This window comes from Molossus molossus, unplaced genomic scaffold (assembly GCF_014108415.1).
Source record: "Molossus molossus isolate mMolMol1 unplaced genomic scaffold, mMolMol1.p scaffold_m16_p_1, whole genome shotgun sequence".
Classification (NCBI taxonomy): domain Eukaryota; kingdom Metazoa; phylum Chordata; class Mammalia; order Chiroptera; family Molossidae; genus Molossus; species Molossus molossus.
The window spans coordinates 188,151,041-188,178,977 of record NW_023425344.1 but is presented as its reverse complement, the minus strand read 5'-3'; the positions used below and the strand labels follow the sequence as shown (position 1 = coordinate 188,178,977).

The 27,937-nt window shown below is 39.6% G+C and overlaps 1 protein-coding gene across 8 annotated transcripts in view; it reads left to right on the top strand.

Annotated features, from left to right (window-relative positions):
• The window catches only part of ATP8B4 (ATPase phospholipid transporting 8B4 (putative)), a 254,349-nt gene that overhangs the window by 219,082 nt on the left and 7,330 nt on the right, over positions 1 to 27,937 (top strand). For all 8 annotated transcript variants that reach the window (XM_036258122.1, XM_036258114.1, XM_036258105.1 and 5 more), the window contains 5 exons: positions 407 to 590; positions 1,679 to 1,902; positions 13,691 to 13,774; positions 16,455 to 16,700; positions 26,066 to 26,204. In XM_036258122.1, the coding sequence (XP_036114015.1) occupies positions 407 to 590; positions 1,679 to 1,902; positions 13,691 to 13,774; positions 16,455 to 16,700; positions 26,066 to 26,204 (877 nt within the window). The remainder of the gene's footprint in view (positions 1 to 406; positions 591 to 1,678; positions 1,903 to 13,690; positions 13,775 to 16,454; positions 16,701 to 26,065; positions 26,205 to 27,937) is intronic.

Genomic DNA, 27,937 nt, shown 5'->3' with positions numbered 1-27,937 from the left:
GAAGCAAAAATTCCATCATGGAGAAGAAACAAATCCCAAATTTGTAGTTCATTCTAAACTTGGTGAGGTGGTGAATAGGTCTGTGTTTTGCTTTTCCTTATTTCCAGAGATTCTGGAGCTCCTCTGGCCTGTACTTGTATCTCTCTCCAGTTCAGCGTGACATTGTGTCAAGGAGGACACACAAGGGCCCTGCATCTTTTATTTTTATTCTAAAATTCCTTGGCACTTACTAGGAGTTAAATACTCATTTCTTCAGTTGGTTGTTGTTGCTTAACACGAATTTAACTGTTTAGAAAAGAAATCAGTTAAGGAACAAGAAATCTGCTTCCCAAATGATGCCTCTGATTTATTGTTTCGGTTCTATTCTGGATATCTTTTCTTTTCTTTCTTTTTTTTTAACTAATAGGCTTATGCCCTAGAAAGTGATGTCAAGAACGAGCTCCTAGAACTTGCCTGCATGTGTAAGACCGTGGTGTGCTGCCGAGTCACGCCACTCCAGAAAGCCCAAGTAGTAGAGCTGGTGAAGAAACATAGAAATGCTGTCACCTTGGCCATAGGCGATGGAGCCAATGATGTCAGCATGATCAAAAGTAAGAACGTTGTTTGTAGCAGCACTATTTACAATAGCTAAGATCTGGAAACAGCCCAAGTGTCCATCAGTAGACAAATGGATAAAAAAGCTGTGGTACATATACACAATGGAGTACCATGCAGCTGTAAGAAAGAAACATCTCTTATCCTTTGAAACAACATAGAGGGACCTGGAAAGTATTATCCTAAGCGAAACACGCCAAACAGAGAAAGACAAGTATCATATGATCTCACTTCTTTGTGGAATATAATGAACATAACAGTCTGAGGAATGGGGTAGTCCCAGAGACGTGGAAGTGGGGTACAGACTGACAATCCCCAGAAGAGGGGGTGGGAGGGGAGAGATAAACCACAGAACTTATATGCATGTATGCATGAACAATGGACACGGACAACAAAGCTGGGGACAGGGCAAGAAGGGAGGGGGAGGGGGAATCAGTGGGGGAAAAAGGAGAAACATCTGTAACAAAAATAAATTAATTAATTAATAAAAAATAAAATAAAATAGGGCACTTTGGAAGCATTAAAAATAACACTATAAAGGAAAAAAAAAATAAAAGATCGCTCTGAAAAAAAAAAAAAGTAAGAACGTTAGCTCAGTGGGGGCCGCATACCTGGAGTCCTCAGGTTCAGCATCTAATGGAGATTCTATTATAATTTCATTTTTCTCAGTGGTTCTAAAATGAATACTCTGGGTCCAATGAATCCACCATTGTGAGCATTAATAAAAAGACCTCTTTTTCTGTAATGAAATAATTTTTGTATCTTTAGGCTAGAAACGGAGATTGGTATAGGAAAACTGAACACTGGTCTCACAGTCCCAGCACTTAAGTTTAGTTCCAGCTTTGCCACTCACACATTATAAAATCTTGTGCAAGTTGCTGAACTTTTCTGTGCCAATGTCCTGTTTTGTAAAAGTAGGATAAATACCTATCATGAATGTTTCATGAGATAATATATGTGAACATAGTAATGCTATAGCCGTAAGGTTTCTGTAAATAAATAATACCATAAAAGAGGAATGACAAGTTCCCCAAAGAGATTGCATCTTTGTTTGAGGAATGAAAGTGTTTTTTTTTTTTTGTAGGTGCTCACATTGGCATTGGAATCAGCGGCCAGGAGGGTCTGCAGGCAGTCTTAGCCAGCGACTATTCATTTGCACAGTTTCGTTACCTTCAAAGACTTCTCCTCGTTCACGGAAGGTGGTCCTATTTCCGAATGTGCAAATTCTTATGCTATTTCTTCTATAAGAATTTTGCATTCACACTTGTGCATTTCTGGTTTGGTTTCTTCTGTGGTTTCTCAGCCCAGGTTGGTAAAAAAAAACCAAAAACTTTTCTTTTATAAGATCCTCTGGATTATAATTTACTATGCTTCATGGCTTTTTGCTAATAAAAAGTGACACTGTAGCAGTTGTGTAATTGATAGTTGACTTGAGCTTTAAACCTGAGAAAAATATATATTTAGCTAAAATTCTATTTATTTATTTTTTATTTGCAGAGCAACTAATGAGTACTCATTTCTTTAATTTTTTATTAAAATGTTTTTGTATGATGGCAGGTAAACTTGATATGGAGTTTTAATTCAGAAGTCTGAGAAACAATAACAAGAAATGTTGAGGTATCTCTTTTGGGAAAATGGCCACTCATCCAATACCCTGAATTTAAATATTTTATATTAGGGAGAAGTAATTGATTCCCTGGCATCAAGTATGTTTTGATAGCAATTCATTGGCTAAAAATTTGATATAGAGATTGCGTTGGTTGAAACAAAGAAAAATTCAGCAAATTCTTAAATTAGGATTTGATTATGTCCATTCACTTAACCTTATATCTTGCAAATCAGGAAAGTTTAACCCTGGGTATCAATTGTGAAATGTAAGAGCTACAGTATTTAAATATACTTATGAATTAAAAATGACACTATTATTTTAAACAAAACAACAAAAGAAAAAGATTGTCCTTGAAAGTGAAATGGTAGCCATAATTCTCATTAGAAATTTCTCCAATTATTCTTCCTTCCTCTTGGGTTTATTCACCAGTTTTAAATGACAGGCATGAAGCTGATATTTTTGATCACTTTATTCCAGAATAATTGCGTATGAATTTAATCTTGGCATTTCATGTTATCTTAAAAGTGCCAAGGGAGATTAGCAAATCCTTTTTGTAGTAAACATAGATTTCATACATCTTTTCTGTTTTTCCTGAAAAGTTGAGATTTCTTAAAGTGAGGCACACCTATACCCATTCCTAATTTACTCTTTTAAGGGTAACCTTTTCGGAACTAAAAGTAGAATCTGTTGATTATTTTTGGTAATCTGTAGACAGTTGTAGTAATGCACAATGTTGATTTTAACTTTACCTTGAGAAGGCATGTGGATGGGGATATTTACCTGTTCATAACTCCACCCTTGTCCAACAAAGATAAGGTGGGAGTGTGAACTGGCTTTCCTAGGTGGGTAACTTCCTCTCCATGTAAGAATGAAGCAAGGCTATTTGCTAAGTGGGTTTTCTGAGAGATCTGTTTTTCATATTGCAAACGTTTGAGTCTTTTGAAAAATTATAAAACTATGAAGGGATGTCTTAACCCTCACTTAGACCTCTTTGGGTACAGAAGAGTTGTTAATGATTTGTATACACACAAACACCAAGCTTGGATAGGCGACTTTACTGCCAAAGTTGTATTCATGAAAACTGTGAAGTTGAAACGTATGTTCAATGACTTCTAGCTTCTACATTTAGGTGATTTTCTGCTCTGTTTCTAGGATCTGATAAGATTGGTCAGAGTCAGATGTTAAGCAATTAGATTTTTCAGTCTCTTGCCAATGTTCACATTTAAAAAGAGAACAGCAAGGAGAACAATGATTTCTCCAAAGACATGAGTTAATAAATCTAACTGGTTAAACCCAGTTGTAAGACACACCACCTGTCTGCGATTAAGTTTCTCAAGTGTTTGAATTGCAGATGGGCTGAGCCCCTGGCTGGGATCTGTCAGTTCCAGTGCTGCTGCAAATAAAAATGAGATCCACCAAGAGTGAGATTTTAGTGCTGGTTGCTATAAACCCCGCCCCCTTCTCCATCTCCATCTGAGGCTGGTTGCACCCCTTCAGATTTCCCCAGTGATTCCCAAGAGGCAAGACTGGAATGGGCCTCCCAGGAAGTGTCCTGTAGTGTTGGGAGAGCTAGATGTCCACCTGGGCCTCTCTTTTTCCTGCTGGAGAAACCATAGGCCCAGAGGGCCCCTCTTGGTGCAGTGCTGTGCCACCTGGGTGAGGGGTGATGCAGTCAAAGTGTAGCTGCTCCTCTTTCCTTTGGATGTGGTCGTTCTTCATCTCTGTTGTTCATGGTGCCTCATCCCCCCAGCTCTGTGATTTTCACAGTGGTGTTTGTCTTCTTGTGAGGGGAACTGACATTGAGAATGACCCATGTTGCCATCTTGATGGCATTATTCCTGAAGCTACTTTTTTCTAGAGAGCATTTGTGTGGCTTCTTCCAGTACTCTGGGGACACTGCTTACCTGAGATACATTTCTCTGTTGCAGGATTTTTTGAATTTGGATTTCAAATCTAGTGAATACCATTTCTTGTTCAATTTTTAGGAGATATTTTTTTGCTTCTACCTTTGGCTAGTACCAAGGTTGGCGCTGGCACATCCTGCAGTTCCTTTCTACTCGCAAGATGTGTTTCTCCTTTATTCTCACACTAAAGATTCAGCCCTTGGCTGCCTTGGCTTTATTAGATTCCTCATCTGGTCAAATCTTGGCATTGATAATGGTCTTTCTTAGAATGTATAGTGTCTTAGAGTCAATGAGATTTGGTATTATTATCCAAACTCGCTTGACACAGAACCTGCCCCTCCCCTACAGAGTCCACTTTGGGAAACTCTGCAATACATGTCTCTATGGTGACAGTTTCAAAACCTGACATTGCCCTCCTCTTTATCTTAGATCAGTATTTTGGAAGCAGTAAGATGTATGAAGGACAAAACAATGCTAAGAATATTTATCTCAAAAAAAACCAAAAAAAAAACCCCCAAAAACCCATTTATTTTTCTCCCTTTCAGAAACTTCTGTTTTCTTAATTAACTCTAGACCAACAACAAAAGAGCCCCAATTTATATGCTAAAGTGTGCAGAGTTCACATTTAAACTGCAGCAAAATCCTTTCTACTGCCCTCAAAGTTCTTTTCCCCTGGTTATAAAGATAATTACATGTGAACATACATCAACTTTTATATATCTGAGGCCACACTGTTTGTACCTTTCTTATTTAAACTGAAAAATTCATTCTCTGCTCATAACCACGAGTCATATGACACTGTCAAAGTGCTAGTAGGAATACTTATTTACCATCTTGGGAAGATAAAACAAAATGATGAATAGGACAAATCCCCAACCACCTGCAAATTGTTTTCTTATTGGGAAATTAAAAAATTGCATAAATAAGTCCAATAGAAGTACTGTCATTGAAATCAATATGTCAGCACGGGAAAGGAGAAGTATGTGAGCATCTGGGACAACTGTGGAGTTCAGTCTCAAGAGAAGACATGAGTATTTTCAAAATGAAGTGACGGTGAGGCCCCAAAAGTCCAGCTGCCTGCAGGGATTCAGGGGCTGGCTGGTGTCAAGGTGTGAGACTGTAGAGAAAAAGGAGGAAAACCCTCCGCCTCATACTTGAACACTTTCCAACTGACCAGCAGTCAGCTGAATGTGAAATCTCTTTTTAATTCCTAAAATTCCGTTTAACATCAACTCATTCAGAAACACTTTTTAAAAACTGCACGGCATTGAAGGGGGCTCTTACTTAATGGTGCTTTGTACAGCAAACAGAGTCTTCTAGAACAGGTGTTCATCCATCAGGAAGGTGGAAACTCGGGTGTTTCCCAGCCGCACCCACACACGAGTGGCCTGGTGCGGGAGTGACAATGCGAACTGGCTGTGAGGAGCTCCGATGTGGGACTGGAATAGTTTCTTTCCCATTCTCCATTTTTTTACTAGAAGGTCCAGATTAGCAACAGATTTAACTAAAAAAAATCTATTGGCATTTTTTTTTCTTAGCCTTGTTTTACTAAGAACAATATGCTGAAAATGAGACAAGTGAAAAAAACACACACAACATACTTGAGAGAGACACTAGTCTGCAGGGAATGAGCATTTTTGAGTAGGGAACGTTTCTGTAGTCACCCTTTTCCCTCCCTTGAGATCATTTGGTTGGCTTTGGCCTGCAACGCTGTGTGTTGATTGACAAGGCGTTCTTAGCCTCTGAAGCCCATTATGTAATCTCTTACTTCAGTGTGTAAATGAAAGTCGGCTGTCAGTTCTTCCTACTCCCTGCCATCCCTTCTCCTAAATTGCTTGAATAGAGCTGAAGGTTCCATGTCGAGATGGAGCCAGTAGAAATAAAACTCCGGGTTCTGGCAGATTTCAGTAACAGCAGGTATGTGTTTAGAGGCCCTTCCTTGGTAGACCTGGTCATCCATCCCCCTTCTGTCCCATCCTGATAGGAGTGAGACTCTCAGATGCATTCTCTAACACCGAACATACGGTCTTTGAATTCTCATTCATTTAACAAGAATAAACCAACTGCCAGTTTAGTGCCAAGTGTTCTGCTGGCCTCCAGGGACACCAGAATGAACCAGAGAGATATAGTGTCTGTCCTCAGGGAACTTACATTCTGGGAACAATTTTATTTTCATGGATATGAAATTGATGTTGATTAACTCCGTAATCACCTTTTTTTTTATTTTCCACCAAGAGCTTTTTTTGTGTGTTTTTTTTTTTTTAAATTAAATTTGTCATGGATGCGTCACGTCTTGGGGCCACCCCTGTCCAATCGCAGCATGATTCATGAGCACCTAAATATTTCTTCCCTGTACCTCTTAACAGATGGCTTTGAAGTAATCTACTCTGCAGCCAAAACATCTGACCAAATGTAAACTGGTTGTGCTTTCTTACATACGATGTTGACTTTTAAGAACACCAGTTTAATTACTTAATGAAATGACATATGCTTTCTCTTTACTACATTGGCCTGTCTCTCAGAGCCTGGTAAATTTTATCCAGGCTCTTATTCTGTGATGATATCCCTGGTAGATTCTAGCCAATGCCCCATCCTGGTAGGTGGGCTGGGGAAGATGTACGAGCCAACCCAGCTGTGGCGTGCGAGGCTCAAAAGGGACAGTGGGTGGTATCATTCTCTGCCTGTGGGATGATGGCACTGAGGACATGTCAGATGAATGATGACGTGATGAAGGCTGGGCTGTGCTTGCTTTATGGACTCTCCTCTGGTTGACTTCGGTACCTCGCCTCTGTTGTGATTGCTTTGGGACACATGGGGAATGAATCTGGCTGGGAAGAACCACGCTCCTTTTGCTTGCTTTCCTCAGAGAAACAGCTGGGCCACAGAACAAAAAGTGTATGTTTTGTGGAAACCTAGAATCTTTGCTCTATCAGGGAATGTCGGAGGTAATGAGTTTAGCCCTTTATTTCACAGAGGGGAACCCGAGTCCGGCAAGAGCCAAGAGTCAGTGGTAGGCAAGGCTGAGACTGGAGCCCGTGTCTCCTGACTCTCACCTCAGTGCGCGTTGCCCCTGCTCCATAAGTGGCCACTCGCATTGTGACAGACATGGGAAGGAGAATGGCTTTATCTTTTCTTGTTTTTTTTTTTTTAATTTTTTTTTTTTTTTTTTTATCCTCACCCGAGGACATTTTTCCATTTTTTTGTTCAGGTAGAGTGGGAGGGAGAGAGAGGAACAGAGAGAGAGAGAGAAACATCGATGTGAAAGGGACACATCGAGTGGCTGCCACCCGCACGACCAACCAGGGCCGGGGACAAACTGCAACCGAGGTACATGCCCTTAGCGGGAACCGAACCCGGGTCTCTCAGGACCGCAGGTCGACGCTCTAACTGCTGAGCCAAACCGGCCAGGGCTTGTTTTGTTTTTTTTTTTCTTTTCTAAAAATTGATTTTAGAGAGGAAGGCGGAGAGAGAGAGAGAAGCACCGATGTGAGAAATATTGATTGATTGCCTCCTGTATGTGCCCTGACTGGGGTTCAAACCCAAAACCTAGGTATGTGCCCTGACCCAGGAGTTGAACCCGCCGCCTTTTGGTGTATGGGGATGATGCTCCAACCAACTGAGCCACACTGGTCAGGGCCCTTTTTCTGTTTTTAAACTGTCTTTCCCTAACCCCTAACCAGGCAAATGTTTGCTTTATTTTGAATCTGAAGAAGAAACGTTCAGAAACGCTCAGTATAATATGACTATTGGGGAAAATGAACCCCCTTACTGAGAGAAAGCTCATGTCCTGGAGGGCTCGGGGTGTCTTCCAGACCTTAGGCCTTTAGAAAGGCTAGGCCTGTCTCTAGGCACACTGCCTCCTAGAATCATCTGGAAGCTTGAGGCCACCTTTTGCCAGCAAGCACTCCAACCAAACTGCTACCGAGAGGCAATATAAATAAAATCTGTCCAGATGAGGTTTCCAACCAGATTTCTGGACTAGAGGGCTTTGGAAAAATGTCAAATCAGTCTCTAGGATGAATCATGGATCCTGGTTAAGGGCCTGCCTCATCCCAAACTGTTATCAAAGCTCACATGACCTTCACGGAGTTCACTGCGGGCTTGTGTGCACTGCTTATACCTGTAACTTATTTGAAAAGCACTCTATGCCCTCAGGAGTTTTCATAAAGATGAGCTCTCCCCCACCAGGTACAGAGCCAAAAGAAAAGAGACATTGGTTGAGGGCCTATTTAGGAAATTCGCATTCGAAACTATGCAACTCCTGGCACGGGGTACTTGTGAGATGATATTATCTGATGACAATTTATCATTGTCAGTGAGATACAGAGCTGTGTATGGTGTTGCCTTTTTTTTAAAAAAAATTCTGCGGTGATATGGAAACAATTATGTTGTCAAGGCCAGAAAAACTTTAGTTCTGACAAACAATATGAGAAAACTCACAATGACAAGTTTGGAAAGTGACGTGAAAGAGGGCGACCAAGCTCAAGGCTTTGATGACTTCATGGATTTGGTTACCTGTGAGCCCTTCTCCACCTGGCAGGGTGGTTTCCCCCTCGCCTTCCAGCTGTGGCTCTGTGGGAACCCAGGGAGGGGCGCTGCTCCGAGATCCTGCGACTGGGTTTCTGCTAATTACACAAATCAGTAACAGATGTGCTGAGGCCAAGCACCTTGTATTTATTCCAAAATGTGTTTTCTTTAAATGACAAATGTCTTTTAAGGCCAAAAAAGAAAAATATTATTATATAGTTTTCCCCTGCAACACACAGCGAAACAGGGATCCATGTCTTCAAAGAGGTCGTCCATCCTGCTGTTTGAAGAAGGAGCTCAGCCAGTGGGCTCGGAGTGGAAAGCCCTTTGTAACTGTCTAAGAGCCTTATTAAGGTTTATTTAAATGTGGTATTCTATAAATCATAGAGTTTGTGTTTTTAGACTGTAATTTGTAGTTGGAATATTTTTACTCTATAAAATGGTTGATAAGGTTGATAAATTGCTTCCATGAAGAAAGGAGCCAGGAGGAGCTTTCCTTAAACAGGGAAACAGGGAAGTTGGAAAAATGAACTCTCCTCTTCCCTGTTTTCCTGCTCAGTGAGGAGACATTTCTATGGTTCCAAACAGACCAGTGGCATCTCACAGAGCTGGCTCTTCTCTTATTCAGAATACTGGAGATGGGGAACAGACAATTTGGAAGTTGAGGTGGTATGACACCTGACAGAGGCCCTAGGACAAAATTTTAAAAGTATTTATATTTAAATATTTTTATATGATAACAAATATACAAACAGGGACCCCTGTTCATATAAACAACTTGAGTTATCCAAAAATCACAATGTCAGTACCATTAGACTGGTCTAGTCTCAGGCCAGAATATTTCCTGTATCAGAGACTCCAAAGGAATCATTCCTCCTCCCTTCTCCACCCCACCCATCTCTTTGGGACATCTGATGTCATCTCTTTGGGACATCTGGGACATCATCTCATGTGAGCATGCATGTGTGTACTTGGGGGTAGGTGGGTAGTGGAAGTGATAGAGGGCTTGAGAAACAGGGATGGGATCCATGTGGGTCATGCTCTGGGCTGGGCGAGTGTGCCCCTCTCAGCTGGTCCTAGTCATCAGAGGGAGTCTTAAACATTTTCTGAGGGTATCTAAGGACCTTCAGGAGAAGTGGAACATACTAGCATAGCTATTTGTAAGTGGAGGGAGAAGCCTGTTGTAAAAGAAATACTGCTCGTGACTTTAATTTTTGTGGAAGTTCCTACACCTTAACTGTGCTAAGCCAATGCACATCACCAGAAAAGCTATTTTTTTAAAGGTGAATAACTCAGATTAGCACTTTTGTTTAGAATAAACAGTGATTGATATAATTATGTATTCATGAGGAAAATACTTCATTATATCAAGGTATTCAGTTTTGTTAATCTAGTTTAGATTTTCTCTTGGTTTCATGAATATAGTAGTTTACTATACAAATAAATATCTCTGATTAATTATAGCAGTAAATAATTGTATTTTCATAAAAAGTGTAATTAGTGAAAAAATAGACATTCTCACTTACCTTAAACACATCATTTGAAGCTTGAATCCCTCTATCCCTTCTTCCTTCCTTCTCTCCCTTCCTTCCATAATGCAGGTGCGCTCTTATTGAGCATCTTCTGTTTGTCAGGTGCTGCTATTCTGACATTTGCTTATTTCCGTGAACACTCACTGCCTCCCCTGGGTCCCCAGTTTACAGCCAAGAAACCAAAGACTCAGAGGGGTTATCTTACTTAAGAATACCTAGTTCTGTCTTCTGACTCCAACGGCTTTACCTTTAAGACACAAGCTTCCCTTTGTTGAATAATTACCCCATGCCAGGCACTGGGTTAACTTCTTGGGTGCATACAGATGTGTAAGTCATGTAACTGCTCACAAGGAGGTCACAGTCTCGTGGAGGTGGTGCTGGCACATAAATCATTTTTAAGCTGACAGTTACAAAGGAGTGAGGCGTGGAGTGTTGGAGGACTATTAAGAAGTGGCTGGACCCCAACTCCGGAGGGTGGGAGTGGCAGGGCACAGAAAGGCTTCCTGGAAGACCTGTCCATGGAATGACCCTTCAGGGATCAATCATAGTGAAGAAGGTGAGGAGTGGGAGGGTGAGCATCCCAGTAGAAGGGCCCCAGGAAGACAGTCACTGAAGTGAATGGCTTGGGCAGGAATGCAAGCCATCTGAAGTGGCCAAATCTGTGGGATTTGGGGATTAAGTTATGTGGGGTATTAAAGAGAGAAATATCAGTTTTCTGACTTGAGTCCTAAGATAGATTCTCATATCTGCTTCTGCATTTAGTTGGTTGTATTATCACAAGTCATATACCTTTATGCAAGAAAGAGATAGAAAAGGGCAAAGAAATTAACTTCGTAGTATCTTTTTGAGAATAGTTTTGACATTTACACATCTAGAAGTTCTCTAGACCATACTTTGAAACTCTTTATGTTCAATGTATGACATTGAGCAATCTCCCAACCTTGATGGGACTCAGTTTTCCCATCTATAATTTGGGGGCTGTTATTAGTACTGACCTCATATGGTTGGGAGGATTTCACGAGTCAATATATGTAAAGCCCTTGAACTAGAACCTGGTACATAGCAGGGGGCTCAGTAAATATCAGCTAGTTTTCTTTTTCTTGTTGTGATTCTGAGTAGCAGTAAAATGCTTCCAAGAAATTGCAAAAAGTCATTTAAGCTTTATTCTCATGAATTTTTCCTTCTTGTCCTCTCTTGCTCTAGTTGTGAAATGAGGCTTCAAGTCCAAGTGCCAACTTACAAATGCCTGCTGTGAATAATTTAGGCTTTAGTGCTAGCCAGTTTGTGATGATGGTGGCACTTTGTGCCACGCCATCAGCCACTTTCAGTGTAGTATGTCATGATTTCCCAGTCTTTCTTCTTAATATCAGAAATCATCTCTTCTCTGTGAGTGGATGTTAGTTGGTAGATGAGGTGAAGAAAGATTAAGTAATTTGACCAGCACACGTTCTGCCTGGGCCTACAAGATTCCTGTTTGGCTGCTTTCCCTCTTTTATATTTTCCAAACTGCAATCACAATGTGAATTAATATGCTTGAGGACTGGAAGTGAGGTGCCATCATCAAATAGTGGAGGATTCATGCCAGCTACTTGTCTCTCTCTCTCTCTCTCTCTCTTTGATGAGGGTGAGTGAAATAATCAATCTTGGCTTCATACTGAAATTACCTGGGAAAAGTTTCTTAAATCCTCCCATGAGGATATAATTTTTATTAATTTTAGAGAGAGAGGAAGGGGTGGGTGGTGGGTGGGGAGAGAGAGAGAAACATTGATTGGTTGCCTCCTGTACACACCCCAACCAGGGATCAAACCCAAAACCTGGGTGTGTGCCCTGACTGGGACCAGGTGACCTTCTGGTGTATGGGATGACACTCCAACCGAAGTTACCCGGTCAGGGCCTCCTTGGAAAAAATTTAAAACTACTGATGCCTGGATCATCCCAGCCCCAAAGATACTGATTTAATTGGTCTAGAGTATGGATTTTTAAAATCCTCCCAGTGTCCAAAGTTTTGCCAGGCTATGACTAAAAAAGGTCATGTGTTTCCTTTTTTAAAAAATTGTAAAATATAATGAAGCTATAAAAATTTCCTAATACCTTAACATCAGCTTAACAAATTGTAAAACGAACATCCCCATGACTATGATCCAGTGCAAGGAACAGAATGTTGCCAAACTCCCAGAAGCTCCCCTTACCTCCCTTACCTTTTGTTGGCCACACCCTTTTTCCAACTCTCTAGAGGTAACCATTAACCTGGCATTTATAATCACATTATTGCTTTGTCTTTTAATTTTATCATCAGTATGAATCTCTCAAAGACCTAAAAATGATTGGCACATTTTCAAACTTATTGAAATGGAATCCTAATTTTTTGTCTGGCTTCTTTTGCTTAGCATTACTTATATTTTTTATTCATTCTTATTCTTGGATATAGCTGAAGTTTTTTGCTTTTCATTATTCTGTAGTATTCCATGATGTCAATATAGTCCTACAGTGTCTTTTTCCGTTCCACATCTGATGGATGTTTTGTTTGTTTCTGGTTTGGAGCTGTTACAACCAATGCTGCAATACGCATTTTTATGTGTCTCCTGGTACATGAAGGCAGACACTCTGAACTCATATATCTAAATAGAGTTGTTGAATGCATTTACTCATCAGAAGGACATGAGAGATTGAGCTGCTGCTCTGGTAGACTCTTGGGGTAGACAGGAGTTGGCATCTGGAACCCTGTTAAGGTTCCTGCTCTGGGCTGAGACCTTGTAAGGTTGCATACTACTACATTTTCTCAAATGTCACTTCTCAGTGAGACCCCCTTCTAATCACCTACAACCCTCCGACATTTCCTATTCTCCATTCCTCCCTGATATGTATTACCTCCTAACTCACTCATTCAGATATATATAATATAGATTATATATATATGTATATATTCTTGTTTATTGTCCTTTTCCTGTCCCCATTAGAATGCAAATTTCATGAGGGGATATTTCTATCATCTTACTTACTTATATGCAGTATCCTGTGCAGATAGCTCAATTTCCAGCTTACTTTAAACCACTCCTAAGAAAAAGCTCTTCATTTGAACACATAGTAGAGCTGATAAGTTAATTTCTGCATCCCCCTCTGAAGATTTTAGTGAATCCTTTGCATATCACTTAGATCAGATCACTGGACTCATTATAAGCCATTGCAAAATGGAAGAATGAACTAACAGTCCACCACAAGAGTCCAGGGCCTTGAATGTGTCCAGTGATTTCTGTAGATCATCTCCTTTCATCCCCATTGCAACTCTGCAGGGAAAGTATGGCTTCATTTTAAGATAAAGAAATGGAAATTGAGAGTGATCTAGTATCTCACTAAGGCAGTGGAGCTGATAAGAGAGAGAGAGTGTGAGGGAGAACTCATTCTGTCTGGCTCCAAAACTAAACTCCCAACCACTGCAGGAAATTGAGATTTTCACTTAAGACTGACAAGTGAATATGCTCATTGGTATGGATGATGTTGCTCACAGATGTGTTATTTCTTTTCAGACTGTCTATGACCAGTGGTTCATTACCCTTTATAACATTGTCTACACATCACTTCCTGTTTTAGCCATGGGGATTTTTGACCAGGTAAGCGTTTTTCTCTATGTTTACAAGTTATTGTGCTCTGTGGATGTCTTTTAGTTGCTTCTAACTTATAAGTAGAAGATATAAGTCACAGAGAGTCTTAGGAGCACAGTTGTTTTAATAGGTATTGCAAAAACCCCTTCCAGATACCTTACTGCCCCCAAAGCTTCTCTGATCAGTTTGGCTACTGTCCTCTTAGAGATTCATATTCCACACTCACATCCCACCGTCTCAGAGCTCTTAAGGCTCTAAGACATCCTGCAGGAAGTAGTCTCTTTGACTTCTTCCTAGTTCAGCATTTCCCAAACGTATGCAACTGTATTCTTATTTATTTTCCACATATCACTTATTAATATGCCTCAGAACTAGCACCCTGTGGTTCTACACACCGGGAAGTGCTGTATTAGCTTCTGAGAGAGTAGAGAACCTCGAGTGGAAGATAAAAATTCATGGAACCAGGCGGGAGTGCAGAGAGGCAGCATGTGCAGGGAGACTTCCTTGGCCAGCACAGCCCAGAGCAGAAATTACAGGCCAGCGGAGCACCTTCCTACTGGGAGAGAAAGACATGGCTCCATAGCCGTGGAGAGAGAGGGTGCATTGCAGTCTTCTTTTGTTTAGCTCAACTTGCTTGAGAGGAGAGAAGGGAGGGAATCAATTACAAAAATGGTGGCTCCTTGGCACACTCAGAGCCTTGGAAGGTATTTCCTGGAAGAGGAAACTGTCTGGCTGCCTATAGGGGAAATGAAAACCTCGCCAGAAGAGTTTCCATGGCACGATTAGAGTGTATTCTTTAAAAAACTTTTTTGAAGTATTTTTAAGGAGACCAGATTTTCTCCAGGCTGTTGTTAGACCCATTTGCTGAGCCTCATTTTCTGGCCCGAAGCCTTCTATTGCAAAATATAAATCTTCACATTATGAGCTCACTTCACTCTTCCATTTTGTACTTTGCAGTCAGTAGTAAGTCTCACTTTTCATATGTAAAAAGGGCAGTTTGTGAATGGCATAGTTTATGGAATTCTACACCAAGAAATGGATTCCTAAAGACCTTCGATGTAAAGGATTTAAAGCACATTCATTTCCATGCTCAGAATGTGGAATAAAATAACAAAAATAAAGCAGTGTCTGCAAAAAGATGGTCATTGTGCAGTTTGAAAAACTATATAATAAGGCCTCTATAGCCATGCACTTGAGTGTCTGTTCTCTTCCTTTCCTGCTTTGTTAACTTGGCCCTCAAACTGATCCCAGGAACATGGAATGCTATGCGGGAAGGGCCTCAGTGATCACCTACAGATCACTCATTTTATAAGGAGGAAGCCAAGGCTCAATGGTTCAACTCACTGCCCCAAAGCCCTACAGTCAATAAGAGATAGAATTCACCCTAACACCAGGCCACTTGACTCTGAGCTTGCTGCACTACCACCATTGTTATTATTACTATCATTATTTTATTATTATTCTTTATAGAGGCATCTTTATTTATTACTTAAGGTATGGCAAGAACTCTGCTGAATACCTGCCCATTTAATGATGACAGTGGTCCTGTGAAGGAGGTGCTATTGTTAGCATTTCTGGAAATGAGGAAACTGAGGCTCACACTACACACCTGCTAAGCTGCAGAGCTGGGGTTTCAACTCGGGATTGTCTGATTTCAAAGCCTGTGCCCATAACTGTCCAAGTCACTGGACAGAGAAAACAAGCCTCAACAGCATCTCAAAACACAACTTCTGAACAGAATATGTCAGTGTTCTTCATGGGACTCCATTCACCTAGACTCAGGCTATCCCACAGCGGGAAGGGAACTTGGTCTGCCCCTAGAGTTCATGCCTGTGTCTCTTCCTCTTTGGCCTGCTTCTCCTCCACCCATGGTCCTCTGATGTCCTTCGTGGTCAGTCCTTGCCATCCCTTTTGGTTTTGGCATTTGGCTTTGGTGCTCACAGTGTGGTCATCAGCTTTGGAACTGGTTGGAGATGCAGAGTCTCAGGCCCCACCCCAGACCTATTGAATCATCATCTGCTTCCTAGGTGATTTGTGTGCACATTAAGCTCAGGAAGAACTCTTTTAGTTTTCCCCCAGGACCCTTGTTAGGGCCAAACATGATGCCTTCTCATTCTGTGGAAATTCTTTGTCCTGAACACCTGGTAAGTGCCACTGAAATCTTCATTGGGTAGGACACTCACCTCTTTAGGCTCAGCTCCCTGCCCACCTGAAATCCCATATGCAATGTTTCCCTTTTCCTGTTCCTCTCCTCCTGCTCCCCTTCCCTCATAAGCTGGGAACTCTGATTGGCCAATTCCAACTCTGCAGCTCTCTGCTGCCATCACCTAGTTACTTCCACTCACTGCCTTGGCAGCTGACACTGGAACCCTGGGATCATGAATGCAGCTGCAGGAGAATACAGGAAGGAAACCTCAATGTGAAGCCAAACATCTGGGTGCGAGTCAGGTTTTGGTTCTGAGAGCTGTGTAACCTCTCATGAATCTCTCTTTGAGACTCCAGTTCCTCCTTTATAAAATAGAAATCATTTTAGTCTCCTCTGGGTTATTGTGGGGACAAAAGCAAGATAATGAGTAGTACATATAAAGGCATGCTTAGACATGCACTTGCTATTTCTGGAGATAGGGAATTCAGGGCCTCTCTGACTTCTCCTCAGATCTCTTGTTCTGAAGTAACTCTCTGTTGACAGGATGTAAGTGACCAGAACAGTATGGACTTTCCCCAGCTCTACAAACCTGGACAGCTGAATCTACTTTTTAACAAGCGTAAATTTTTCATCTGCATGGCACATGGAATCTACACCTCATTAATCCTTTTCTTCATCCCCTATGGGGCCTTTTATAATGCGTCTGGAGAAGATGGGCAGCACTTTGCCGACTACCAGTCTTTTGCAGTTACCATGGCCACGTCCTTGGTCATTGTGGTCAGCATGCAGGTAACCGTGTTGGTGAAAACAGCTTGATAGCTTTACAACTTTTAAAATTCTGTTTCATTGTTGACTGATTTTGTTTACTTCTTTGAAAAAAACAAAACAAAACCCTACAGGAATACTGGGGTTTCATTTTTAACTACACATGTTGAGATGCTGGCTGAACCTATTATAGTAATCATTCCACAATATATGTAAATCAAGCCACCATACTGTATGCCTTAAACTTATATAGCAAAGTATGTCAGTTATTTCTTAATAAAGCTGAAAAGAGAAAGAAAACAACAAGCTTTAACATAAATTACCTAATGTAGGAAATTAACATTAGGTATTTATATCCTTCACGTTAATGTAAACCTCACAATGGATCACATTTTGGGGTTGAGCATTGTCGGTAAAGACATATGAGATATTATTATACTATTACTTCCTTCTGGTGTTTGAAGAAGAAAACTTTTCCACTTAGAAAGAGAAACGTTTTCATAATTTCTATAAGACTTAATACTTTCCAGATTTTAAAGTGAGATCTAAAGTTTATTTGGCAATACCTTTCCTTGGAATTATTCAAGAGGTTCAGTGTTTAATCTGTGGTACCTTTGAATCTGATGGGGATGCTTTTTGATGTTCCATTGATCTTCTTCCACTGGACATCTTGAGTGTTGTTTCTATTTCCTTTTTAATGCAAATATGGACAATGCTATTAGAAATGGAGTTAGACTTCACAAAGCTTTCTAATCCATTAAAATCTGTAGCTCTGGGTGGGTATGGCAAGCAATGTGGCTTCTGTTTCTTTCTGTTTTAGGTTTGGAGGTTTCTGTTTGTTTGTTTTTTGTTTTTGTATTTAAGGGGAAAGTATCAATCAAGGGCTTAATTTTTATAGAGTTTGAGTTGCCTTTGGTCAGTCCTTTTTCAATTCTATAAACAATCTCTTTTCCAAATCTTAGCTGCTTACATCCAACAAAAGATCTCATTAAACCCAGACTTTTTCTTCATGACTCAATAAATATTTATTAGATTGAATGAATAAAATGTAAACATATTGCTTTAAAAGGGTGTTTTGTCATTCCTTGGCCCACCTAAGTGAGTATCATTAAGTCCATACCCAAACCATCTCACACTTGACATCTTGGAAGTTCAAAATTCAGAGTCAGACAAGTAGTATCCAAAAGGAGAACCAGATTTCTCCAATCAAAAAGAAGTTCTGTTTGTCTGTTTTACAACGAAATAAAGCATACTGATGCTTTGTGAGCCCTCCAAGCCTGGTTTCCAATGTTTAATTCTGCAGCAGAGGAGAAAAATCATGGAGTGGTTTGGAAGCATCTGACGTAGCTAAGACCTTTATTGGGAGAGCCCATTGCTGGGATAAGGTCTATATCACCACACAGAAAGCTACTGTTCCATCTTTTCTTATTGCTCTTGCCACTATATTGGGCACTGCACCCTCTCTTGCTTTGTTGCCATTTGATCACTGAGCAAACTCAATGAATACAGCCCAGAGAGTTGGGTGACCTACTCCTTGTCATAAGTGCACGTTTTCAGTTCTCTGGATTCTCCTTTCAGTGGAAGGCAGTTGTGGGGTGTACAGGGACATCTTTTTAGTGGTAATAGGTACCTCCAGGTCAGGCCTGTTACTTGGTGCTCCAAGAGATGATTTGAAAGGTAGTAACTGAGATGAAGGGCCAACCACTGAAGAAAAAAGCAAAGGAAAACTATTCTTCAAACTGTTCTTGACATTATCTGCTATATAAACAAGGGCAAAATTTACATGAAAAATTCATTGTAGATATGACAGGCATGAGATATATATATATATATATATATATATATATATATATATATATATGAAGTCTGTGAACTTATTTTATTTATTTATTTCTTAATTAATTTGTTTATTTTTGTTACAGATGTTTCTCCGTTTTTCCCCTCTTGATTCCCCCTTCCCCCTCCCTCGCCGCCCTGTCCCCAGCTTTGTTGTCCATGTCCATTGTTCATGCACACATGCATGTACGTTCTGTGGTTTATCTCTCCCCCACCACTCCCTCTTCTGGGGATTGTCAGTCTGTACCCCACTTCCACGCCTCTGGGACTACCCCATTCCTCAAACTGTTATGTTCATTATATTTCACAAATAAGTGAGATCATATGATACTTATCTTTCTCTGTTTGGCTTGTTTCGCTTAGGATAATACTTTCCAGGTCCCTCTATGTTGTTTCAAAGGATAAATGATCTTTCTTTCTTATAGCTGCACAGTACTCCATTGTGTACATGTACCACAGCTTTTTTATCCATTCGTCTACTGATAGGCATTTGGGCTGTTTCCAGCCATTTGACCCAGTGACCCCACTTCTAGGAATATACCCTAAGAAGCCTGAAACACCAATCAGAAAGAATATATGTACCTCCATGTCCATAGCAGCACTGTTTACAACAGCTAAGATCTGGAAACAGCCCAAATGTCCATCAGTAGACGAATGGATAAAAAAGCTGTGGCATGATATATTTTTAGTGAGCTAGGTTTCAAAATTAAACCTACAATTTTTGGTTAACTGTATTTTTTAATTTAAAAAAAAGTCTGTTGGTATTCTTATATATCTTTTTCTCTTTTTCCTTTTGCTTGTCCATAATTTGTTTTCTTAGATTCTATTGCAGCAATGCCAGTGCTATGTTTCTATATTAAATTTAGATTTAGAAGCTGTTTTTCCCATAAAGCACACAGTTCTTGTTATAGTTGGATGTCACCATTGCATTTCTCCTTTTTCACAAGTTGAGAGATCATAGAAACAATCTTATTTTTAAAACACTGTTTATTCACAAAATGATCATGAAATTTTGCATTCTGTAATTTGGAGTTTTAAAAAGCAAACTATTCAAAATGTCTTACCTTTGATTATAAAGTTTTATAAGAAAGGTACCCATGCTTTTTCAGAGGGATTCATATTTAAGACTCAGAGTAACCATTGATCCCTCATTTGGGGTGGGTGTATCCAGGTCTGTTTGGTTCAGGCCTAACTGACGTTTCTCTCTCCAAGATCTGCTGTCCACCTTCCGTCTCCTCAAGGGCAACTGTGGTCCACCTAGCTTTTCTTTAACGTTAACACTGACACCTTACATAACCATTGTGCAATTATCAATACTATGAAATGAGCGTTGGTACAATACTATTAACTGAAATACAGATTTTCTTAGTTTTTCTATTAATGACCTTTTTTTCTGTTGAGGATCTCATGTCTCCATAGGTTCCTCCACTCTCTGACAGTTCTCTACTCTCTCCTTGTCTTTCATGACCTTGACATTTCTGAAGAGTGTGGTAGGCATATTGGAGAATGTCCCTTTGATGTTTTCTTAGGAATAGACTGAGACTGTGGATTTTTGGGGAGAATCAGAGATGTGTTTTTCTTGTTGCATCCTACCAGGGAGCACATGATGTCAACATAATTTATATTTGGCAATGCTGATCTTGGTTACTTAGTTAAGATGATGTTTTTCAGGTTTCTCTATGGTAATCTGACCAAATGTTTCCCTTTTCATACTCTATTCACTAAGTCCAGTCCACTTTCAAGGGGAAGAGAATGAAGCTCCATTTCCCAGAGAAAGGAGTTTCAAGGAATTGGTGGTCATATGTTAAAAGCATAACAGGTATAATTTTAAATAAAGTTGATATAACAAACTGGGGTCCAAGATTTGCCCAAGATCACACAGTGACTGCGTTTAGGAGCAGGTTTAGGAGCAGGATTCAGTTGTCTTATTCCCCAAGTAAATGTTCTTAAACAAAGGCATTTGTGAGTGTTCTTTAAAAATGTGAGGCAAGCATTTTCTATAATACAACTATTACAGGGTTGCCGGGTATTTAGGCACAATTGGGAAGCAGTAATGTTCACATGCAGTTGTATTTCCAAAGATGAGATTCTGAGTGTTGCCGCCTGGTAGCTGTGATCTCTTTGCCATGTTACGGGGTTAAAGTCCTCTAAGTCTTACCCACATATTCCCCTTCCTCACTGCCCTCACCCGCATGCCCATCATTAATTCTGAGTGCTGGAGGGGTCTGAAACAGCCAGGGGACTGAGGCACTTTCTGGATAGGAGACTAAGAAAGGAGAGGTCCAGGCTAGTGATGGTGGTCTAGATGCAGAATGGGTGGGGATGGATACCAGTTTCCACCATTTGGCATGCTTTGTTTATTACTGTACTCCAATTTAAACTACAGGGCCAGACTCAGATAAGTATTTGTTGAATGAATGGAAGGGCAAGCGATATGAAGAGAGAGGTTAAAGTCGAGCAAAGGAAGTGAGAAGAATTTGGTTGAGGTATTCAACTATCCCTGCTGTATTAGTTACATGCCCATCTTACCCCAGATGACTAAAGCTAGCCTGTCCTTGGTGATAGTCTTCAAAAACTTGTATCATCATTGCCACTATGAGTAAGATCAGCTTATACTTATTTTACAGTGCCACTTTGTTATCGTCCTCTTTTACAGATGAAGCTCAGAGAGGTTAAATGACTTACCTGAAGTCTCACACTGAGTCCCAGATCCAGGATTGGAACCCAGACCTATCTGACTCCAGCGTTGTCTGGGATAATGTCTTTTATTTTACAGTAAGATGGGTTAAAATGTGATGTTCAGGCAGTGTAAGAAGAAAGTTACACTGAACATAACAAAAGATACCAGATACTTTCTTGTTTATGTAGGCGAAAGAAAGAATGGGAGAGGTCATGAAGCTAGGAGCACCGGGGTTTGGAAGAGAGAGTATCTGCAAGAATAGAGGAAGGAGAGTGTAGAGTCTGAAAACAAACTTGACCCACTTGCTTCTGCCAGGCTTTTCTGGTTTTCAGAGTAACAGCAACAGCTCCCAATGAGTGAATATTTCCTATGTAAATGAGTTGTTACTGAGATAATTCCATTATTTCATTTACTCTTCTTCACTCACAGCTGTCTAAAACATAGATACTACAAGTATAGATGAAAAAATAGACCTGTTGCAGTTCAAGTCACATGGAACACAGTGGGCCAGGATTTAAACCCTGATCTGACCTCAGGTCTGTGACTCCAAAGCCATGTGCACCTCCCTTCTTTACACAGAATCCTGGAAGCTGTGGCCTTCCCCCAATATACAGTGGCTACAGGGAATGCACAATCCGCCTCTTTCTTCCATGAGGGGATGTGCAGGACACCGGCGCCATCCTAGAATAAAACAGAAGAGAAACTCTGTTGATAGAGAGTAAACACACAGATCCTCTTTCAACATGAAAATTTTAGTTTAAGGAATATATAGGCTAATTCCTGTCACTTTAGTCTAATACATTTTTATTTCTAGGAAGCCTTAAAAATGTGTGCTTTATCATAGAATTCTCAGATCTGATTGAGTACACAAATGTTTATAATCACAAAAGCTCAGCAATTTAGGCTTAAATAAAAAACTGTTGTCCTGTATATATAGAGAATAATAAGTATTAGGAATTTTGTGAATAAGCTCACTTTGATGGTGGCATTGGTATTCTTTTCTTGCTAAGTGTGACTAGTCGTTACGGTAATAATAGCCATGAAATTTCCTTGGTCTATACTTACAACTATAAATCTTATGTATGTGTTCTGCTGATGCTATTGGCCAAACTTTACCAGTCTCCATTATTTTTTAAATATCAGTTTTCTTCAGTTATTTGAAGTATAATGTTCTTCTTTTGACATTTCAAATAATATAGAAGTGTTTAAAATAAAACAAACCATCTTCCTTTCCTTCCCTATACTTCCCTGGTTAACTACCATTATGATTACTTTATCTTAATCCTTCTATATTTTTTTTGTTTGCTTTGAGACACATATTCATGAGACATGTATTCAAGAGACATTCTCACAATTTCTATAATATACTTTCTCACTTAATGAGATATGGTGGACAGCTTTCCAAATCAACCCATTGAGATCTATCATGATCTTAATAAAAGCTTTATAGAATCTTATAAATGGACATATAATTATTTGTTTATACATCCTCTAATGATAGACATTCAGGATGTTTCTTTTTTCTTTTTCTTTTCTTTTTATTGAAGCAGTGCTGCCACACATGTACTAGTACATATATTTTATATATTGTCAGATAAATTTCTACAGATGAAAATTTTGGGGTTAGAACTCCTAACTTTTACCAATCTGATGGATGAACACTGTTGTTTTTTTATGGTTGGTTCAGAGAGTATAAACATTCTGAATTTTATAAATATTGCAATATTAATTTCCAAAAAGATTGCACTTACAGACAAAAGAGACTTCTTTAATTTAAGTTTGAAAGGTTCATTAAAAGCTGCCAGGTAGGACTAGAATCTTCAGGAGGGCAAATGAAACTCGGAGAGCCACGGCTAGGCTTAGCCACTGCAGGCAGCACCCAGCCACGGGCTGCGTCCTCGTGGGGAGAACACTGCTGCTCCCCCTCTCCCAGCTTGGCTCTGCTCATGCTGGATGGCAGGTCAGCCATGGAGTTCCACTGGGGGACGTTTAGTACACTTTTCTATAGTGATTATGATTCTTATCAAGCTCTCCTTGTATTTCAGGGAGGTTTTACCTTAAATAATTTGAGGCTATGTTATTTGCCATGTTATAGTTCTTGATTATTACCTGTTCTTTGTTGCTTTTATCTTTTTTCATGGTAAAATATCCTTATGTAAATTTTAATTCTTAATATTTTTATTTCTTTTGCCTTTTTTAGTCTGCATTTACCTGATATATAATTTGGGTCCATCCCTTTATCTTCATTTCTTTTTAATCTCATTCTATTAGTTTTTCTCCTTTAATAAGAGAGCTAAACTACTCATTTTATTATAACGACACCTGTATTTTATCTTGTTCCTTTCATGCTATTTTATGATTACTTTTAATTCTACCTTTTTGTTTCCTTTTTTTTTTCTTTGTATACTTGGATGCACTTTGATTTTTTCATATCCTACTTATGAATAAGTCACAACTTTTACTATTAAATTCCCATTTTATTAGTGATTTCTCCCTATTTTCATAGTCATTTACATCATTTCTATACTAATATACCAAAACTAAAAACTATGTCCTCCATCAGATGCTTCACTATTCTGTTCTACACCTTCCCTCATCCACCTCCAAATTAAACAATTTTGGAAATGGTTTTACTTTACTTCTCTCTCCCTGGCCCTACTCCACGCCCCAACTCTTGCATGATAATAATTGAGAACTTCGGTTTCAGGATGTTATGTTACTAAATGCTCCTTTAAGATGTTTTGACGGTTGCAAAATTTGTTCTAAATTAATACTGCAGCTCATACTCACAATATTACTCATTTAGAGCCAACTACAAATTTACAAGAATTACTGCTCACCACCACTTTTATGCTCTTTGTCTTCTGCTATTTTGAGGTCTTTGTTCTGATTTAATTTGTATTTGGTTGCAGCAATTTCCTTGAGTAATGTTTTTCAGAAAGGGCAGACAGATTTTATGCTTTTGAGCCTCTGTCTTTGTCTGTATATTTAAATGCTCTATGGGAATGGCATAAGATTCTTGAGTCAGAGCTTTTATCTTCAGGAACTTTCTAAACCATGTTTTACTATCTACCATTTTCAGTGTAGCAGTTTGATATTAGGCTGATTCTCTTTCCTTTGTAAGTAGTATCTTCTCTATCTAGAAGCTTCTGTTGTTTATTCTTGGACTGTACAAATGTCAGCAAAATGTAACTTCTTTCATCAATTTGTTTTGGATTTAGATTGCTCCTCCCCATCTGAAAGTCTTTGCTGCTTGTTATATAAGTTTTCTTCTGTCATTTATTTGATCATTACTTTTTAATTTCTTTCTTCTTCTTTCTAAAATATCAGTTTTTTTGTATATTGGGCCTATGTATCTGACATCTATGGATTTGCCATGCCTGTCTTATATCTTTTTGCACATGGTTTCTAGTTCTTCAGGTTTTTGCTTTCTGTTGTGAGATATTATTTCCATTTGTTTTTTCCAGAATATAAATTCAGTTCTCATCCATGATTGTTCTTATTTGATTTCTCTATTGAATTTTTAAATTCAGAAATAATTTTTTTTCTTCTAGAATTTTTTGTTGTTGTTCTGGGATCTAATTACATCCATTTAGAGTTCTCATTACATTGTTGTTGTAGTTATAGTACTTGTCTGTCTTTTACATCCGTTCTGCCTTAGTAGTGGCCTCCTGTTCTTGTGTGTTCATTTTTTAAAAAGTTGAGTCTTAAATGTGTTGTGATTTTTCTTTGCCTACTCATACCCACATAGTCCAGGCTATGGGTATCTCTGGATAGTGATGAACTGACAGGTGACAGAAGATGGACTTGGAAATTTTGTCTAATGTCTTAGTAGCCAAACAAACTGGAAAACCAGCATTTCTTTGCTGAGGCATGCGTGGGAGGGCTCTCTGTTTTTAGACTTCTTGAGTAAAGACAATGCTGTCCCTTCATAACCTCTGGAGTTCACAAGCAAGGATGCCAGCATCCTTTTAATGGGGCAGCATTATAAAGGACAGTAAACTTCAAGTGGAAAGCAGAAGTAGATCTCCACATGCAGAGAAGGATCTATTTACTCAGTAAGTAAGGCCCCTTTAGGCAGGCAAGAAATCTGTGGTCTCGTACCAGCCTCTGCTAGAAGTGCAAACCATCACTTGGATCATTTGGGACCTCTGTGATACAGATAATGAGGTCAGAACCTCTTTTTTTCCCTCTGAGAATGCACAGGTTCATATTCACCAGTGGCTTCCTTGTCTTGCTGATAGCAGGCCACTGTTTTTCGGCTGTACTGCCACAAGTTATTGAAAGGGAGAAGGGCTTGTGAGCGTGCTCTCAGGTCACTCTGAACCCCAGCTTCCGAAATTTATGTCAGAAGAGGATTAAGGATTTTTCTTTGTTATTATTTGAATAACTTAAGAGAAAGAATCATCAAAATGAGGTAGAACATTGATATAAAACCAATTATACCACTGTAAAAAATGGTCATGTGAACATTGACATACAGATTATAAAATGTTGCACGTGATCACTACAGAAAATAATTTTTTTCCAAAAGAAATGTTTTGAAAGCATTTTATAATATAACATTGAAATTGGAACCCACTTCACCTTCTTATTTCTCTACAAAGAGACATTTCATATATTTTATCCCCCGATTCTGTCTCAACCGTCATGGATATGGTAGGCTGCAGATATAAGTTCTAAAGTCAGGTGTCCAGCAGAAATGTTAAGTCAGTTCCTTGTGTTGTGCAAAAAGTGGAAATGCCTGTGATTGGTTGGGAGCTAAACAGGTGCAACCATTTCTTCACAGAGCAGTTCTGGGGGAAAACCACTCAGTAAAATGATGCTCTTTTAATCCTCAAAGACCTCCCTGTGTATTTGACTTTATTTACAGATAGCCTTGGATACCAGTTACTGGACTGCCATCAATCACGTCTTCATCTGGGGCAGCATTGCCTCTTACTTCCTCATTTTATTTACAATGCAGAGTAATGGCATGTTTGGCATCTTCCCAAAACAGTTTCCATTTGTTGGTAAGTGAATCCTACTATCTACTGGGGCCCAATATCACACTGTCATTTATTTGTCTTCGTAATTTATTTTCTGGGTTGGGTGGGGCTAGGGGCGACCAAGAATCTTTTTTGCAGGAATTAATTGTGTCGGATGCCTCTGAAGGCTTCCAGGCTCGAACAGGGCTCTAAAAGGTTATTTCCTGCTGTCCTTCCCAGATGCAAAAGCATCATTGAGGTAACTGCTTACTGGTTCCCAACTACCCAGATGCAGTAAACTACCCTTTTGAAAACAAGAGGCAGAGCATATATATCAGGGCTACCTGACACCTGTGAAAAGTTCATGGTTGATAGCGGAAAAAAAGAGAGCAAGAAATACCGGGCTCTGCTTTTATGGCACATTGCCACCAACATCTTTGCCAAAGGTTACCGGGGGAACTTATTTGCATTTAGATAAGAAAGAAATGATATATAATTTAGAGGCTTCTAAAATTTTGGAGACATTAGTCTGCAAGTGGCATGAAGAGTAGGCTCTGTTGTTAGATGGCCAGGGTACAGTGTCAGCTTCACCATTTATAAGCCATGTGACCCAGGGCACGCTGCCTTTGTGTGCCTGTGTTCACTTCTAAACTGGGGATAGTAGTAGTTCCTAGTTTCATATGAAATTTGTGAGGGTCAAATGAGATGATACATATAAAAATGCTGCACATTGACATTCTATGTAGTACTTAAAAAATGTTAACCATGATCATGGTGATGATCATGGTGATGATGGTGGTGGTGGTGGTGGTGGTGGTGGTGATGATTCAAGTAAATGGGGCATGGGGACATTACAAAGTGTTCTGAGCAGTAAATGGGTAGCAAAGCACCTCTTAAAATCCCGTATGATCTTGAGCTTCTATGATTCTACAGAACGGTACATCTGCTCTATCTATGGAGTATGCTACCATTGCTCTCCACATTTCAAAATGATTCCTAGCAAGGACCACTGAACTTTACACAGTGGGGCTACTAATATACTTTCTCAGAAGTTCTGAGATCTCTAAGTAGGAGACAGAAGTTGGTAACAATGATGTTTTTGAGTTCATCCCAGCAAACTGGAGAGGCGTACAGTGAAAATCTTCTTGACCTCTTATCAGGCAAGACTGAGATTTGCATCTGCTAGTTGGGGAATCCATTCTACAAAACAATTCTTAGAAGACTTCTTGTAGAGAGAAAAATAAGAGCAACAATAGCGTTATACATTTCCAACGATGCAAAGGCTCCTGAAATTGTAATTCCATTTAAATTTAAACATACACTTAAAAATGTTATTCTTCAACTTTTGCTTTGCCCTGCATGTACATGGAAAATTTAAATTGCACCACTCTTACTTAATATGTGATATTAATACTTTGCTTACCAAAAGATTTCAGCCATGTAGAAGAGACATGATGGTAATGAATGAATATAAGCCTATTAGGAAAGAGAGACATTAAAACTATTTTTAAGGTTATTTTTGGTTGTCAAATCTGAAAGTTCAGTGCATTGACTAGAAGATTCCCAGTCCTAAGAGAGCATTCTAGAATGTATAACGAGACTGGAATGCCTCAACTGGAGAAAGTAGTTTGTGTGGGAACCGCTCTCCCCAGCTAAGCACGTCATTCCAGGAATTAATTGTTGAGCTCCAATAAGACTTTTCAAACGTTAGATCAACATTGGGGTTTAAGAAAAATTTTTTCCTTAGTAGCCAGCAGCCAACAGGAGTGTGGTTTTAA